Source organism: Osmerus eperlanus, chromosome 9, assembly GCF_963692335.1.
Source record: "Osmerus eperlanus chromosome 9, fOsmEpe2.1, whole genome shotgun sequence".
NCBI lineage: Eukaryota > Metazoa > Chordata > Actinopteri > Osmeriformes > Osmeridae > Osmerus > Osmerus eperlanus.
This window is the reverse complement of record NC_085026.1, coordinates 3,832,549-3,849,102: the sequence shown is the minus strand read 5'-3', so window position 1 is coordinate 3,849,102 and position 16,554 is coordinate 3,832,549. Positions and strand designations below refer to the sequence as shown.

The following is a 16,554-nucleotide window of genomic DNA, read 5'->3' as shown; positions in this document are numbered from 1 at the left end:
CTTAACGGTTTCATACTTTCATGTTATTGTGTGTATACCTTATTGTAATGATAGTTCTTGGGACATTGTCATTTGGAGGACATGAATTGCCTGTCAGGCTGTCTCTTTAAGAAAATCCGCTCAGTGCAATATAGGGGGCAGGTCTTCCCTTCTCCGTTGGGACTATTTGCACGGATAGTCGCAAGGCAGCCAGCCAGCCAGCGAGCCAGCGATGGCCTTGTAGGGCTGTAGCTAGCTATTTGCGATGGAAGATTTGCACAGGATGAGACGACGAGGAGTGTGCAAAGAAACATTACAAAATCCGCATTTCAGCGTGACAGGCTGCAGTGAAAGATTTGTCTTGGAGAAATGTATTCCGCGGATATACAGAATGAAACTGCAGTGAATCAACGCCTTGACGGTATTCACAGTCCGAGCTAATGTTACTGTGGACGGCTGGGAGCTGTCCTGTAGCTAGCTGCATGGATACTAAAGAAAATGGTCAAGATGGCAGCCCCATTCGGAATGTGAAGGTGCTCACATTTGTCGATGGGCAATGTGTAGTGGAAATAGAATGAGCAAGTTGTGAAAGAACGACGCTTTGCCTCTTCCCTGCGTTAACTCTTCACTGCGTACGGTTTTTCCTCCTTGTCGCCGCACGTTTCCAAAAATAGGCTGCTGCAGTTTTTAAAACGTCTGCATGCACACTGTACACATTTCTGCAAATTGCATTGAACTGAGCTGTGGTCTGAGACGGAAAAACAGTAGGGATAAAGGAATTCATACTCTTGTTGAGCGCTATTGCAGGCATCATTTTGTAGGTTATGTCGCTATGAATATGGCTATCGAGACTTCCAGCATAAGACAGACGCACGTGGAGTTCAACTCAGCTGGAGGTGTGGAGTGTGGACAATATTCGCTCATTATGCACTGAACAAACTTGCCATCCGAAAATGTTGTTTGTATAATCAAACCAAATGTATGACATTAATGCAATGCAACAATACTAATAGCTCCCAAAATAACTTGAACGACAAATTGCTTTAAAAAGCATCGTAATATGGCTGAAGCATCGCACAATGAACATCTTTTGGATGTTGCCATAGACCCAGATTTTGAACCCCAGAAAAGGCCGAGGTCTTGTACTTGGCCTTTGCCTCGTCCTGAGTCGGATGCAGGGAAGCCTGAACCGACCGACAACGACGTAATTCCAGAAGAGGAGGATGACGAAAGTGAAACAGTCAATGTCACCCCTCAGAAAACAAAGATCTCTAACGACCAAATCACGCACCCCGTAGAAGTTCTGAACCCAGCTTTCAAAGAGGAGAGGAACGACGGGTCTCCTTCAGCCACCCAAGTACTCGTCTCAGCGCTTGGCGGCTCCGCGTCACAGCCGAGGAAGTCCTCTACCCGCAGGAATGCCTGGGGAAACTACTCTTATGCAGACCTTATAACCCAAGCCATTGATAGCTCCCCAGAAAATAGGTTAACTTTGTCTCAAATCTATGAGTGGATGGTGAGGTCTGTGCCGTACTTCAAGGACAAAGGCGACAGCAACAGCTCCGCTGGATGGAAGGTGAGTAATGTACAGTAGTGACATATTCACATACATTTCTGCAGATCTTCAGATTTTATGAATAATGAAGGATGTGCAATATGTCATTGCATCATAGTGTGAACATTGGAGAATGCTTAACTAGCTTTTATCTGGAGGGCCGAGAGTGGATAAGTGAACCAACAAAATTAAATGGTATCATACAGTATGTAGGGTTAGTGTATAGCAGCCAAAGCCCACTTTATAAGTCTTTGACATCCTTATTTATCATAAAGCCCAGATTGGCTCATGAAAGTGGAGCAAGGGAGTTAGTGTGTTAGGCTGATAACCAGATGTGATGGTGATGTGTATTTATGTTATGTAGGCTGTGTGTGCCAGCCTGGTAGAAATGGGGTGGGCCCTGCTTGCATTATTGCCAAATAACCCCCAACAGCCCAGATCAAAGGTTTGTCTGCTGTGATCAAAGTTTGCTTAGTCAGTTACAGTATCTGGAGCAACTTTATTTGTTTCTGCTTATTTGCTGTAATAACTTCACAGTAAATGGACTGCATTTATATAGCATGTTTTTATACCTTAGCGGCACCCAAAGCGCTTTTCAATTTTTGCCTCTCATTCACCCATTCATACTCACAGTGACACATACCGACGGCAGCGAGCTGCCATGCAAGGCGATTAACAGATGACCCTCTGTACCCCCTGAGCCACAGACGCCCCACACAGTAACCTCCCTTCCCCTAAAGGCTCAGTTCATACAACTCATAAAACCCCCCAAAAAACGTGAAAACAATGTATTTGGATTGTTTTCCCATTGTGTCATACCCTTAAAAGCTCATCTTTCAAAACAGTTAAGTAAAAATTTATAATAATGATGGTGATAATTATATGAAAATCCCAGTGAAGTTCCCCTATTTTATGGATCTACAAATCGTGTCGTACAGCATGGGACTGTATGCAAGTGTGCCTGGTTGGTATCAGGGATTAGTTTGACCTGGAGAACCAATTCATCGGTCATGGAATCGAGTGAAAGCTCGTAGCTTTATAGGATTTAAATGGAGGGAGAGTTCATAAATAAATAAATAAATAAATAAAAGCTGGAAATAGGTTTGTAATCCAGAACAACTGAGGATGAGAGATGGGATGTTTGTATATGCTTCTCAGTGATAAAGATAGGAATATTTATGATCTTTTTGTGCTGTACTTGTGGCACTCGAGGTGGTGTTATTTTGGTTGCAGAAGTGCACAAATACCCTGTGACGTTTTCACAGTAAAATGTATTATATGACTTATTCACCCCATACTGGTAATTGCATTGTCACAACAGAGTATGTTAAACAGTTGATATGCACAGAAGGACACTACAATAACTAACAAGTTATCTGGTACAGATGAATATAAGTATGTCTAATTGCAAAGAGTGTAACGTATCACTTTACATTTTAGTCATTTAGCAGACACTCTTATCCAGAGCGACTTACAGTAAGTACAGGGACATTCCCCCGAGGCAAGTAGGGTGAAGTGCCTTGCCCAAGGACACAACGTCATTTGGCACGGCTGGGAATCGAACCGGAAACCTTCTGATTAATAGCCCGATTCCCTAACCGCTCAGCCATCTGACTCCCTGTATCAATATACAGCAGTGCATTCTTTGTCAATATGAATGGTATGCATAGTATCAATATCAGTCTGTGAAGTTTGCATTCATAATTCACAGGCAAACCGGATAGCCTTTCATTTAGAATGGGATTAATGTAAGGGTTCTTAAAATCCTGATGAGCATTCCTTGTTTTTCAGTTTTTTGGGGCTGATTGAGGCAGTTTAGCAGGTTGTCCATCTGTGAAGGGGCTTGGGGAGGGTTGCGACCGTATGTGTATAACACTGCCTGTAGGAGGTGCGGGACTAGTAATCAGGTCTTGAGACTGTAGCTCATCTGGTTCCCCTCTGGGTACATGACACTTATTCAAGACGAGTCCTGTGCACGGTTTTCAGCCATCAATGTAAAAACCTTTTCATTCAGCCTACTGTACATGTCTGGTTTAGAACCTTTGTTTGTTTACTGTCAATGAAAACCACTTTTGTTACTTGTTCCCATTTTGCTGTCAGCTTTTATGAGTTCAGTGATGGGGGTCAGGAGTGAAGGATTGCTTCTTCTCTCGGAGTCATGTGATCCTGAGAGTTTCTACCTCATCTGAGTGAAATCCCTTCTTAGCTTTTCAGAATATTCCATTGCAAATACAATAATGGGGACCTTTTCTACTTTTAAATCCGTTGTAGATTCCGCCGTTGGCTCCGGTGCTCTGAACCTACATCTCATTGGCCTGTGGCCCAGAGCTGAAAAATCAATCAGCTGACTGTACGCTATGTAGGTCAATGTGAGAGAAGCTGGTTGTTTTACTCCAGCAGTCAGACTGGATCCACTGGCATAGTTCCAGTCACTCCTCAGAACAAGGCTTGTGGCTGCGGCAGTGCTGCAGGGAGGGGGAGGGGAGAAGGTAGCTTGACAGTTTGATCTTTTTGGTCTGTGTAGCAATGCAAGGCTCACATCATGGAGCATTATTTTTATCTGAGTGTCTGAGTCAAATTCTACAACGCAGAATAAAAACACAACTACGACAACCTATTTAGCTATCTTAACTAATCTAATGATATAGAACAGTTGTCCTCCCTCAACCCTGCTGCTCGGGGGCCCACTGTCCTGTACACTTGAGATGTTTCCCTGTGCCAGCACACCGTATTTAAATGAATAGTTGTCGACATGCTTTTGAAGAGCTTAAAAATGGTGTGTTGGAAGAGGGAAACATTCTTGAACATACAGGACAGTGGGTCATGAGGACCAGGGCTGAAGACCACTGACAGTGGACCACAGACTCTTGCCAGCCTGGCCGTCTGGTCTTAACAGGATCTGTAATGTATGCATTTTATTGTTAAATTAAAGAGGTTCCGCATTGTAACGTAAGCTTAAATTTAAAATATTTTAGTTTAAGTGTTAATAATTTGTTGTTTAGTTGCACCAGTGTTCACGATTATGCTGCATCAAAGCATCAGATAATGCTTGCTTACTGGTTAGGTTTGTTTTAGAAATACCCCAAACCTTCCTGTATATAATTAGCAGGAAGACATTTTGACCTTTTGTACCTGCGTTTGTCATGTAAGTGAAGCCACCTTTGTGACAACTGTCAAGTCTGTTGGCTTGAGACTGTTGTTGAGCCATGTTTCAGGGTGGGTCTACTGATAAATGGGTTGTAGCATGTCTCTGCCTCCATGCTGTTCTAGGAAACATGGTATTTTCCCTTTCCACTGAGGCTTCTCTCTACTGTATGCCACTTGGAATACAAATAAGATAAGTCAGCAACGTTTAAGGTCAAGGGCAAAACCAAAATGTGGTCTGGTTATGTCTATCCAAACCTATTAATTATAGCGTTGTTCAGAGTGGTTGCCCAATCCAATCAATCTTCCCCTTCCAGGTCAATTATAAGCAAGGGAGGAAAATGGATAACTATCTATTTGCATTAAGAATCAGACCACCTGTTTGCTCCAAAGCGATGAAAGTGCTCACTGCTTAATTTAATTCTATAATTGGCTTTGAGCAAAGGCTTTGCTAGAAGTTTGATGTCAGCAGGTAATTCCGTTGACTCACACTATAGGAAGGAATAAGCATTGCTTGTCTAATGTTCTTTCTCATGTTCCAAATAAAACATTTTGTTAATCACCCTCCAACGGCGGATTTTGTGTTTGTGCATTGAATTCAGGAGGGTATACTGTAATGAAAATAACCAATGCGAAGTGCTTAAGTCATACTGCAGCACTATACAGTATGTTGGACTGAGACGAGCCCATATAGTACCCACCTTTACTAACTGTAGATAGTACCTCAACATTGTGTAGGTAATACCTTAACTTAACCATAACCTTGCATAGATGGTACCTCCTGTCCATGCTTTTAGGGTCTATAGGACCCTAATTCTAGCCCTTGATTATCTGCTGCACTTTCAATCCTCACTTTTGGATGAAAGTGTCTGCTAAGTGAATAAATATGAAGTTGCTGCTTGGCCAGGAGTTAAGAAGGGACCGCTCCCCAAACCCATCATCTCATTTGCCAGCCTCTTTTTTCTGCAGAGATGAGTATGGTCTCTCCTCTGCTGCTGCAGTCTATGATCATACACACTCCAGCTCTTTCATTTTCTACATGCTTCATAATATCTCTTGGGAACTTCTGTAGATCTTTACCAGCAGCTAGAAATGGGTCACTGTAAGGAGATGTGAAGGAATATCTCTGTAAGAAGAACTACCTTGTTTCCATCTGCAGTGTGATCTCCTAATGTATTATTCCGTTTTAGCTTCATAGGCATACTGCCAATATGATATGGCAAATATTAAAAAACGAATAATAATTATAAAAAAGAAGCATGTAAACTTCCCGAAATGCCCAATTCCAAACAAAACTTTTTTTTTTTTTTCAGAATTCCATCCGGCACAACCTGTCGCTTCACAGCCGGTTCGTGAAGGTCCAGAACGAGGGGACGGGGAAGAGTTCCTGGTGGATGGTGAACCCAGAGGGCGGCAAGGGAGGCAAAGCTCCGCGGCGACGGGCCGTCTCCATGGACAACAGCAACAAGTACATCAAAGGTGCTAGGGGGCGTGCCACCAAGAAGAAGGCCTCCCTCCAGGCTGCTCAGGAAGGCAGCTCCGAGAGCTCGTCCAGCCTGTCCAAGTGGACAGGAAGCCCCACCTCCCGCAGTAGCGATGAGCTTGACGCCTGGACGGACTTCCGCTCACGCACCAACTCCAACGCCAGCACCATCAGCGGCCGCCTCTCCCCCATCCTTGCCAACCTGGAGCTGGACGAGGTGCCTGACGACGACTCCTCCCTCTCCCCTATGCTCTTTTCCAGCCCCAGCAGCATGTCCCCATCCACCGGCCCCACTGGCCTCTCTGACCTGGCCGGGACCATGAACCTCAACGACGCGCTCTCCGACAACCTGATGGACGATCTCCTGGACAATATCAGCCTGACGGCGTCCCAGAAGCCCCCTGGGGAGGAGGAGGATGGAGCAAACGCGCAGGGGAGTTCAGTGTTTACCTTCAGCTGCTCGGGGAGCAGTCTGGGCGTCCCCTCCGGCAGCTACGGCCCTAACTCCGTCTTCAACCCGCCGTCCGTCACCAGCCTACGCCAGTCCCCCATGCAGACCATCCAGGAGAACAAGCAGGCCACCTTCTCCTGCATCTCCCGCTTCAGCGAACAGACCTTGCAGGACCTGCTCAACATGGAGTCACACAACCCCAACAATGTCATGCTCACCCAGTCGGACCCGCTCATATCGCAAGCGAGCACGTCCATCAGCTCCCAGAACTCCAGGAGAAACGTCATGCTGCTGCGTAAGGACCCCGTCATGCTCACCCAGGCAGGTTCCGCTGCTGTCGGCCAGGCCCAATGTCCTGCCTGGCAAGCTGGCTTGTCCGCCTCTGCTAACGGGGGTTTGGGAGTAATGAATAACTCTGACCACCATGAAGCTAAGCAGCATCTCCAGCCGTCTCCCAGCAAGAACTCCACTCTGCAGCTTGGCCCAGAACGTTTCCACACAGATTTGGATTTAGATGTGTTCAATGGCAGCCTCGAGTGTGACATGGACAGTATTATCCGTAACGAACTGATGGATGCCGACTGCCTAGACTTGAGCTTCGATTCTCACCTCGTCTCTGGCGATAATGCTAACATCAGCTCTGGGAGCTTCTCTGGCTCCAAACAAACCAGCCCCCAGAGCTGGGTTCCTAGCTGAAGAGTTGTGCCAGAACATCAGAGAAAACAGTGGTGAACAAGGGATGAAAAGGAGAGTTCACCATCCTGAATTATGGAACTTGAGAAAAGAGAACTTTAAAATGTAAGCATTAGTTGATGTTTGATATAGTAGTGCGACTTTTTTTTAATTATTATTATTATCGGGCATTACATTGGGTACTGTATTTTTAAATGTATAAAAAAAGGCATGATGGATGAGATTAGCAGATTTCTTGAGTCCCATATTTTAGAAAAGAAAGTTTGATCAAGATTCATAGTTGTGTTCGCTGGACATTGTGACCATGAGGTGTTATAGTAACGTGTTATAATGAATGGATTTGTAGAGGTTAATGTGAAATACATGTAAATATACACTTTTTTTAAGTCTCAGGGACCCATCTACATGATGAGCTGTAACACTCATGGAAATATTGTTTCACCCTGCTTTGCCTGTCATTACATCCTCTTAATTATACCTGATGCGACACAATGTTGCCAAACCAGCTGTCAGCCTGTTTACTGAACAAGCTGCAGAGAATGTTACAATGTTTTAGGGGTATTTTTTGAATTTCCCTAGCTGAATGAGAAATGAACAAAAAAACATCTTGCCTCCATGCACCATTTCATGCAACAATGTCGTAAAGAGCAACAATGTTAGCTAAACGTGATGTTTTTTCACAGTGTGATTTGTAAGTGTTTACTAGCCTTCCTTTCCCTGTGATTTTAGTAATAATTCAGAGAACTTCCTTCCTGACTGAAAAAGTGTTATGTTCATAAGGGATTATCCTGCCAGTTCCTTGCCCATCCTTTCTTCTCACTGCAATACTGGAAACCTCGAGATACCACAATGGATAGAATAAAACACAGTCTACAGAGGTTTCCATTGTGTAGCCATAGGCAATGTAAATTGTCAATATAACATGTAGTCCTACATTATCTGGGTATGGAAGACAGAGGCCTGAGAGAAGCTAGCATGCTAGTTTTTAGGTGCTAAGGGGGAAACAAGTGAGTGTCAGTATAAACATCTTCCTTGGTGCACTCCATTTTGTTATCAGTACTTTCAACAGGTGGTGAAATAACTATTTTAAACCATGTACAGCATTTTACAAATACATTGTATGAATATGTACTGTAAAAGTGTAGAACACTATCTTGAATTTTTGCCAAATTCTATCCAAGAAATATAGAAGTGGAGAATTTGCAGGAAGAGGTCGCAGGTTCAAATACCACTGTACGTCGCTTTGGACAAAAAGCGTCTGCTAAATGAGTAAAATGTAGTAAATGAAGCAGTGGTAAGGCCGTAGCATGCGGGGTTTAATTTCAGTGTAGTTCTTAGAACAATAACATAGTAGCTAAATTAAGTTTACAATTGCTACATCGGAAAATTTGCCTGATTTGTCTCTTACCAGTGTGTGCAATCAAGCTTTTCTGCATTCATTCATCCTGCTCTTTTATTCCAGGGAAAATATCTTGTTTTACTTTTCTTTTCTTTTTATTCTTTCACGTAAATATGTTTAAATTGTGTTGGCTTTGTATGCTTGGCGCAGGCTGCTTTTGCTCTAAGTGCGTTAGATCGCCCGCTCTCCTTCAATGCAGTCTTGGCCTCAGAAGGGGGAAGACGGGTGACGAAGGCAAGCAGACATGGCACACTTTGTTAAACATTCCGTGTAGCATCAGAAAGGCGTCGTAGACTAGTCCAAGTAGATGAAAATGAGAAATGAAGAAGCCAACTTCACAACTTCAACTTAGGCCTATGTGGTGTGACACAATTATTAATTCATTAACTCATTTCGGCATATACCATCATGGCCAACTTCATATCGCGCTACTGGTTGTAGGAGTAGCCTACTCACCATGTAGGCTACATTTAGTATTTGCTGTTAGCCAATTCACCAATGTAGATAAATTAACCCGAATTTTACTTTTAACGTCTTTGACAAAACACTCACTGCCAATTGTCATTACTTCTCACTTCCATCAGTTCATAATGATGTTTGTATTTCCATGTTAATACCCACTAAGGATTGTAATGTAGGTTATACAACAAATGGTGCATGTAAATAAAGCTGGTTGAAGCACTGACGCTGCTTTTGTTATTGAATAATGAGATTTTACATAAAGTTTTTTTTCAGCGCATATCGACAGGTCTAAAGGAAATGCCGTCTAACCCTAAGTCTTGTGAATCCGTGTCAAAGCACTCAACAAGGAGAACAGAAACCCTATTGAAATGCGCTCAGTCTCCTTGGATACTGAGCAACAAGCCGGAGGTTTTACTGCAAAAGGGTTTGGGTGCAAAAGCTTAATCATGTTTAAGGACAAGGTGTACAAAGTGTCCTCCACAGCCAGGGTAGAGCAGATGGAAAAGGAGTTATCTGTCCAACTCGCTGCGCTTAGGTCAGAGATTGAGCAAAGTGGAATTCCGCTGTCTGGAGCACCTTCGACATCTTTCAGGTGTGTCCCATGAATGTATAATAGGCCTACTCTGATTAGCTAAATAACTTGATATTGCTAACGGAATATTCTTACTTTTTTAGTGTGCAACATTGGTACATGTTCATGTTTGACCCTTCACCAGTTGTTATTGTAATTTCAGTTCAGTGCCAGTTCCAAAAGATGCGTCCTACTTCCGCAGAGAGAGAGAGCAACTTCTGAAGAGGTTCCTTCAGGTTAACACATTCAGTTGTTTCAATAGCATAGCCCTTTACACACAGTGTCTCGAAGGACTTCATGTCCAAATACAGTAACAATACCAATTCGGAAGAATACCTTACATCTTACTTTTCTTGGTCCAGAAAATTGGCAAATGTAGACTACATCATAGGCATATATTAGTAGATTTTTTTTAACACTCAAAGAATCAGAATCAGAATGGGATTTATTCGCCATGAAAGTTTGCACAGACAAGGAATTTGCTTTGGCAGGAAGGTGCATACAATAAACATATACCTAAAATTTAAATATGTGGACTATCTATACTAAGGGTACATAAACTAGCAGTACTAAGTGGGATTAGAATATAATTAAATATACAATAAAATAAAATATAAGTTGCCGTAAATTACAATATAAAAATACAAAAATACAAATATTACAAGGTGCATACAATAAACATATACCTAAAATTTAAATATGTGGACTATCTATACTAAGGGTACATAAACTAGCAGTACTAAGTGGGATTAGAATATAATTAAATATAAAATAAAATATAAGTTGCCGTAAATTACAATATAAAAATACAAAAATACAAAAAATACAAATGTACAAGATACCATTTTGTAATGCAGTGCAAAAAGCAGTGTGTTTTAAGCAAGAAGTCATTAGAGTCAGTGTGGTCCCTTGGCCTTGTTGAAGAGGCCAACAGCGGAAGGGAAGAAACTGTTTTTGTGGCGTGAGGTATTGGTCCTGATGGACCCAGCCTTCTGCCGGAGGGGAGTGACTGAAACAGGGAGTGTCCAGGGTGGGAGGAGTCGGCCACAATCTTCCTCGCTCGCCTCAGGGTCCTCGAGGTGTGCAGGTCCTCGAGGGTAGGCAGATTGCAGCCAATCACCTTCTCAGCAGTGCGGATGATACGCTGCAGTCTGCTCTTGTCCTTGGCAGTGGCAGCAGCGTACCAGACGGTGATGGAGGAGGTGAGGATGGACTCAATGATGGCTGAGTAGAAGTGCACCATCATTGTCTTTGGCAGGTTGAACTTCTTCAGCTGCCGAAGGAAGTTCATCCTCTGTTGTGCTTTCTTGATGAGGGAGCTGATGTTCAGTTCCCACTTGAGGTCCTGGGAGAGGATAGTGCCCAGGAAGCGGAAGGACTCCACAGTGTTGACTGGGGAGTCACACAGGGTGATGGGGGTGAGTGGGGCTGTGTTCCTCCTGAAGTCCACAACCATCTCCACTGTCTTAAGAGCATTGAGCTCTAAGTTGTTCTGGCTGCACCAGGTCACCAGGTTGGCCGCTTCCCACCTATAATCAGACTCGTCTCCACCAGAGATGAGCCCAATAAGGGTGGTGTCGTCCGCAAACTTCAGGAGTTTGACGGACGGATGACTGGAGGTGCAACTGTTGGTGTACAGGGAGAAGAGCAGAGGAGAAAGGACGCAGCCCTGAGGTGATCCGGTGTTGATGGACCGGGAGTCAGAGACTTGTGTTCCCAGCTTAAAAGTTAGTTACGGTTGGCCGAGTTGTTCTTCAAGTGTTCATAACAATACAGTTTTAACGTTGGTGTGTTAGGTGTCCCAGGGCCTGCCGGCGTGTTCCCAGGCTGAGGTGATGCAGAGGGAGCTAGAGAGCTGTCTCAACCTGGAGTACACATCTGAGAGCCTGCCTCTACTCTTGCACCAGGTGACCTAGTGTAGGCTCATACTGACAGCCAACCAAACTGACATACTGAACATCTCTTAACACCATTGCGTAACACTATAGCATCCACTATAGGAATGTGTCTCTGCAGTCAGACAGAGAATGTACATCTGTGCCAACACCTTAGATGTAGGTTTCGTAGCAAACAGTAGAGATGCCCCCACCGATGTCAAAAGACCATTTAGCAACCGAGCTGTGGGTAGTGTTAGTATATTGGAGGGAAAAATGTTTGTCCACACCAGTGTTAAAAACAATACCCTTGCTGTGGACATTATCATAATCTGTCGCATTAAATTATAATCTTATTATAGTGGGTTGTTTTAGTGCAGATTTGTTTTTGATGGCCAGAGCAATCTTGATCTGTAATCTTGTTACTGTAGATTAGTGCAGATATATTGGACCAGTACCAGCACTCCAAAAGTCTACAAACGCTTCCTGTTTTGTTGGTCAGTTTTATGTAGACCGATCCTATCAACTGGCCCAGATGAAGTACCTTCTCATGCTAAGGTGGAAGAGGTTCAGTCGGCATTCTCACGTCATTGAGAAGCTGTATCCTACATATAAGGTAATATGCTATAAACTATTCACATATCCTAATAGTCATTAAATCAATATTACTAGACATTTTATTTCTCAGTTAAGGTTATAGCTAATCTCAGCAGGGTAGTGTTGTATGAAATAATGTGACTACTCAAATAACATGATATAACAACATTGATTAAAAAAATTGTGCCAAATGACATTGTGCCCTTGGGCAAGGAACTTCACCCTACTAGCCTTGGGGTGAATGTCCCTGTACTTACTGTAAGTCGCTCTGGATAAGAGCGTCTGCTAAATGACTAAATGTACATTATTTTTGTTGTTGGCCTGGTTGTTTGGTGCCCAGACGCAGGTGTTGTACCTGGTGAGAGAGTATGAGGACGCAGTCCAGCGGGCACACAGACTGGCAGCCTCCAGGGAGATGCTACTCTCAGGCAGGGGCAGCCCCATCACTGTGGTCACCAGGGAGGATGTCACCGTCTACCTCAGCTGGCTGGTGTGCCACCTCCACTCGCTCAAAACCATCCACAGCTTCTTGAGAGTAAGCTGGCTTCAATATAGGATATTTGTATATTATATTCAACCTAGAAAGAGGACCCACTCTGAGAAACTTAGATACACTGGTGTAGTGTTCTGTCATCCATTTTATTTAATTGTTTAGAACTTTTTTTATTGGGGGATAACAGAAGCAGGTGTAGTGTGATTTGGAACTTGTTTTGATTAGATTGGCTACGATAGTTTAGAAGGAAGTATCTGTGTGACAAGGAAATAAGTCGGTGTTCTCTATATACCTCAACATACCCATGACATATGGTACATTTAATAAACATCACAGTGAATTCTGTCCAGTATGGTGAAGTGCACATTCTGTTCTGGTTTCAGGTTTTACACTATCTCCCAGCATGTGACAGGAGGGAAAGAGAGAACAGGACGACAGGAGAGGGTTTGACCTCATTTTCCAGCACATATGTCCAAACTCAGATAACACAGCTTTCAGAGAGCGAGAGCAAAACTTGAACTGGAAATCCTGAATAATTCATTTGTCGATCAATTAACTGAAACCGGGGTTCAATAAATTAAGAGTTAAATTGCACAGAAGCAATGGTTATGAAACTATAATCTAACTTTAATGGTGATGCAATGTTTATGAAAACATAATCTAACTTTAATGCTGTTGGGCTGTACTTTCAGAGTGTCCAGACCTGGTTAATAACGTTCCCTTGCACACATTTAAACTGGAGGAGTTTCGCCTTGAGCTGCAGTCTTTGGTTTCATATTTCAAACTGCCCTACAACACACTCAACATCAAAACCCCTGTAGATGAGATGGAGCTCTTCAGCATGGTGGGGAAACACTAAGAATCTTTAGGACTGTAGTTCCTTCAGAGGGTTTTTGATGTTGACTGTACCACAGATCTTTTTAAATCCTACATTTCTGACAGGTGTCGAGGGAGTTCAGGTCTCTCTTCAAGAATCAAGAGGAGATGAAGACCTTTCTGGTGTACGGTGGCACTGATGCCATGGAGAGCCAGTGGGGAAGGATGAGGGCAAGCATGGCGCTCATGAAGGAAGCCAACTGGATCTCCTTCATCCAGGTGTGGAGAGACCACGTCACGTTGCTCGCATGTTTCCTGGCCAACTTCTAGTTTGATCAGTTCCACTGTATTTTAGGGCTGTGGATGATTTTGAAGACATGAACATGTCTCTCCACAAACAGATGAAGCCCAGACGAGATCCATGGCAACAAAAGCTTGTCACTAAGCTGAAGGAGCTTAAGTCTGTAGATGAATTACTCTGGATGCACAGCAAGTTCCTTCAGGTATGATAGTAGTATGATAATGTAATGTCTCTCAAACCTTCTCTCTCTACACTTGCATCCAAGCAGACTTCCCTGTATCTAACCACCTCTAACCTCCTTTAACCCCATGTAACCCCCCGTAACCCTCTGTAACTCTCCATAACCCTCTGTAACCCACTGTAACCCTCAGTAACCCCATGTAACCCTCCATAACACACCGTAACCCTCTGTCAATCACTGTGGCCCTCTGTAACCCTCTGTCTGGGTTCTCCAGGTGTCTGATCAGCAGTGTCTGAGTGATGCCCTGAGGGACCATGCTGCCCTGGTCTCAAACCCTCAACCCCTGACCCCACAGCCCAGTAGAGAACCATACCTCTCCCAGATCTGGACCAGCATCTACAACGCCGCACATCTCTTCCAGGCATGTACCACTTTGTTGTAACTCTCTACATTGAGCATTACATTACGGGGGTAAATACATTTTCTATTAGGCATTCCTGGATTGAGCCTAAGTTCAGTCAAGACACTCACCTATTGATTTGATGATTTATTGATAGCCATAGACATGGACATGGGTAGACTTTGGCAAAGTGGATGTACAGTCAGGTCCATAAATATTTGGACATTGACACAATTTATCATTTTGGCTCTGTATACCACCACAATGGATTTGAAATGAAACAATCAAGATGTGCTTTAAGTGCAGACTTTCAGCTTTAATTTCAGGGTATTTACATCCAAATCAGGTGAACGGTGTAGGAATTACAACACATTTTATATGTGGCCCTCCCCTTTTTAAGGGACCAAAAATAATTGGACAAACTAACATAATCATAAATCTAATTGTCACTTTTAATATTTGGTTGCAAATCCTTTGCAGTCAATGACAGCCTGAAGTCTGGAACCCATAGACATCACCAGACGCTGGGTTTCGTCCCTGGTGATGCTCTGCCAGGCCTCTACTGCAACTGTCTTCAGTTCCTGCTTGTTCTTGGGGCATTTTCCCTTCAGTTTTGTCTTTAGCAAGTGAAATGCATGCTCAATTGGATTTAGGTCAGGTGATTGACTTGGCCATTGCAGAACATTCCACTTCTTTGCCTTAAAAAACTCTTTGGTTGCTTTCGCAGTATGCTTCGGGTCATTGTCCATCTGCACTGTGAAGCGCCGTCCTATGAGTTCTGAAGCATTTGGCTGAATCTGAGCAGATAATATTGCCCAAAACACTTCAGAATTCATCCTACTGATTTTGTCAGCAGTCACATCATCGATAAATACAAGGGAACCAGTTCCATTGGCAGCCATACATGCCCACGCCATAACACTACCTCCACCATGCTTCACTGATGAGGTGGTATGCTTTGGATCATGAGCAGTTCCTTCCCTTCTCCATACTCTTCTCTTCCCATCATTCTGGTACAAGTTGATCTTGGTCTCATCTGTCCATAGGATGTTGTTCCAGAACTGTACAGGCTCTTTTAGATGTTTTTTGGCAAACTCTAATCTGGTCTTCCTGTTTTTGAGACTCACCAATGGTTTACATCTTGTGGTGAACCCTCTGTATTTACTCTGGTGAAGTCTTCTCTTAATTGTTGACTTTGACACAGATACGCCTACCTCCTGGAGAGTGTTCTTGATCTGGCCAACTGTTGTGAAGAGGTTTTTCTTCACCAGGGAAAGAATTCTTCTGTCATCCACCACAGTTGTTTTCCGTGGTCTTCCGGGTCTTTTGGTGTTGCTGAGCTCACCAGTGCGTTCTTTCTTTTTAAGAATGTACCAAACAGTTGATTTGGCCACACCTAATGTTTTTGCTATCTCTCTGATAGGTTTGTTTTGATTTTTCAGCCTAACGATGGCTTGCTTCACTGATGGTGACAGCTCTTTGGACTTCATATTGAGAGTTGACAGCAACAGATTCCAAACACAAATACCATACTTGAAATTAACTCTAGACCTTTTATCTGCTCCTTGTCAATGAAATAACAAACTCCCTTTATGAGGGAATAACATACACCTGGCCATGGAACAGCTGAGCAGCCAATTGTCCAATTACTTTTGGTCCCTTAAAAATGGGGGGGCCACATATCAAATGTGTTGTAATTCCTACACCGTTCACCTGATTTGGATGTAAATACCCTGAAATTAAAGCTGAAAGTCTGCACTTAAAGCACATCTTGATTGTTTCATTTCATTCCATTGTGGTGGTATACAGAGCCAAAATGATGAAAATTGTGTCAATGTCCAAATATTTATGGACCTGACTGTATGTAAGGGAGCGAATAGAGTACAAATTCCCCTGATGGACAGTAACATACAGACAACGCAGGGGAGATGGGGATGGTGGAGGGCGGCAGCAGTACAATAATACAACAACCGGGGGTGAGCTTACATGTATCCGTGTGGCATTTCTACTACTGACTTATCGGACATGGACCTGTAGGCTTGATATTACACAGGTGTAGTTGATGAACAAGATGTGTGCTGCCCGAGTTCCATGCCTGAACAAGGCTTTGCTTAGGGGACCCCAAAGACCTATTCAAAGACTGCCTAAATTAGTC

General features: G+C 43.4%; 3 protein-coding genes across 3 annotated transcripts; all 3 read left to right on the top strand.

Moving 5' to 3' along the window:
• Nucleotides 1-143: 143 nt before the first annotated feature.
• foxo3a (forkhead box O3A) lies at nucleotides 144-9,389 on the top strand. Its single transcript, XM_062468771.1, has 2 exons — nucleotides 144-1,555; nucleotides 5,992-9,389. The coding sequence occupies exons 1-2, from the start codon at nucleotides 1,040-1,042 to the stop codon at nucleotides 7,306-7,308; spliced, it is 1,833 nt and encodes a 610-aa protein (XP_062324755.1). The 5' UTR covers nucleotides 144-1,039; the 3' UTR covers nucleotides 7,309-9,389.
• A 177-nt stretch (nucleotides 9,390-9,566) lies between these two features.
• On the top strand, nucleotides 9,567-13,219 carry LOC134026608 (putative uncharacterized protein C6orf183). The gene is made up of 5 exons (XM_062469503.1): nucleotides 9,567-9,758; nucleotides 9,901-9,973; nucleotides 11,534-11,644; nucleotides 12,549-12,743; nucleotides 13,184-13,219. Exons 1-5 carry the CDS (start codon nucleotides 9,613-9,615, stop codon nucleotides 13,217-13,219), a joined length of 561 nt encoding a protein of 186 aa, XP_062325487.1. The 5' UTR covers nucleotides 9,567-9,612.
• LOC134026607 (putative uncharacterized protein C6orf183) lies at nucleotides 12,142-14,441 on the top strand. Its single transcript, XM_062469502.1, has 6 exons — nucleotides 12,142-12,227; nucleotides 12,549-12,743; nucleotides 13,085-13,545; nucleotides 13,644-13,796; nucleotides 13,919-14,020; nucleotides 14,274-14,441. The coding sequence occupies exons 3-6, from the start codon at nucleotides 13,528-13,530 to the stop codon at nucleotides 14,439-14,441; spliced, it is 441 nt and encodes a 146-aa protein (XP_062325486.1). The 5' UTR covers nucleotides 12,142-12,227; nucleotides 12,549-12,743; nucleotides 13,085-13,527.
• The last annotated feature ends 2,113 nt before the right edge of the window (nucleotides 14,442-16,554 follow it).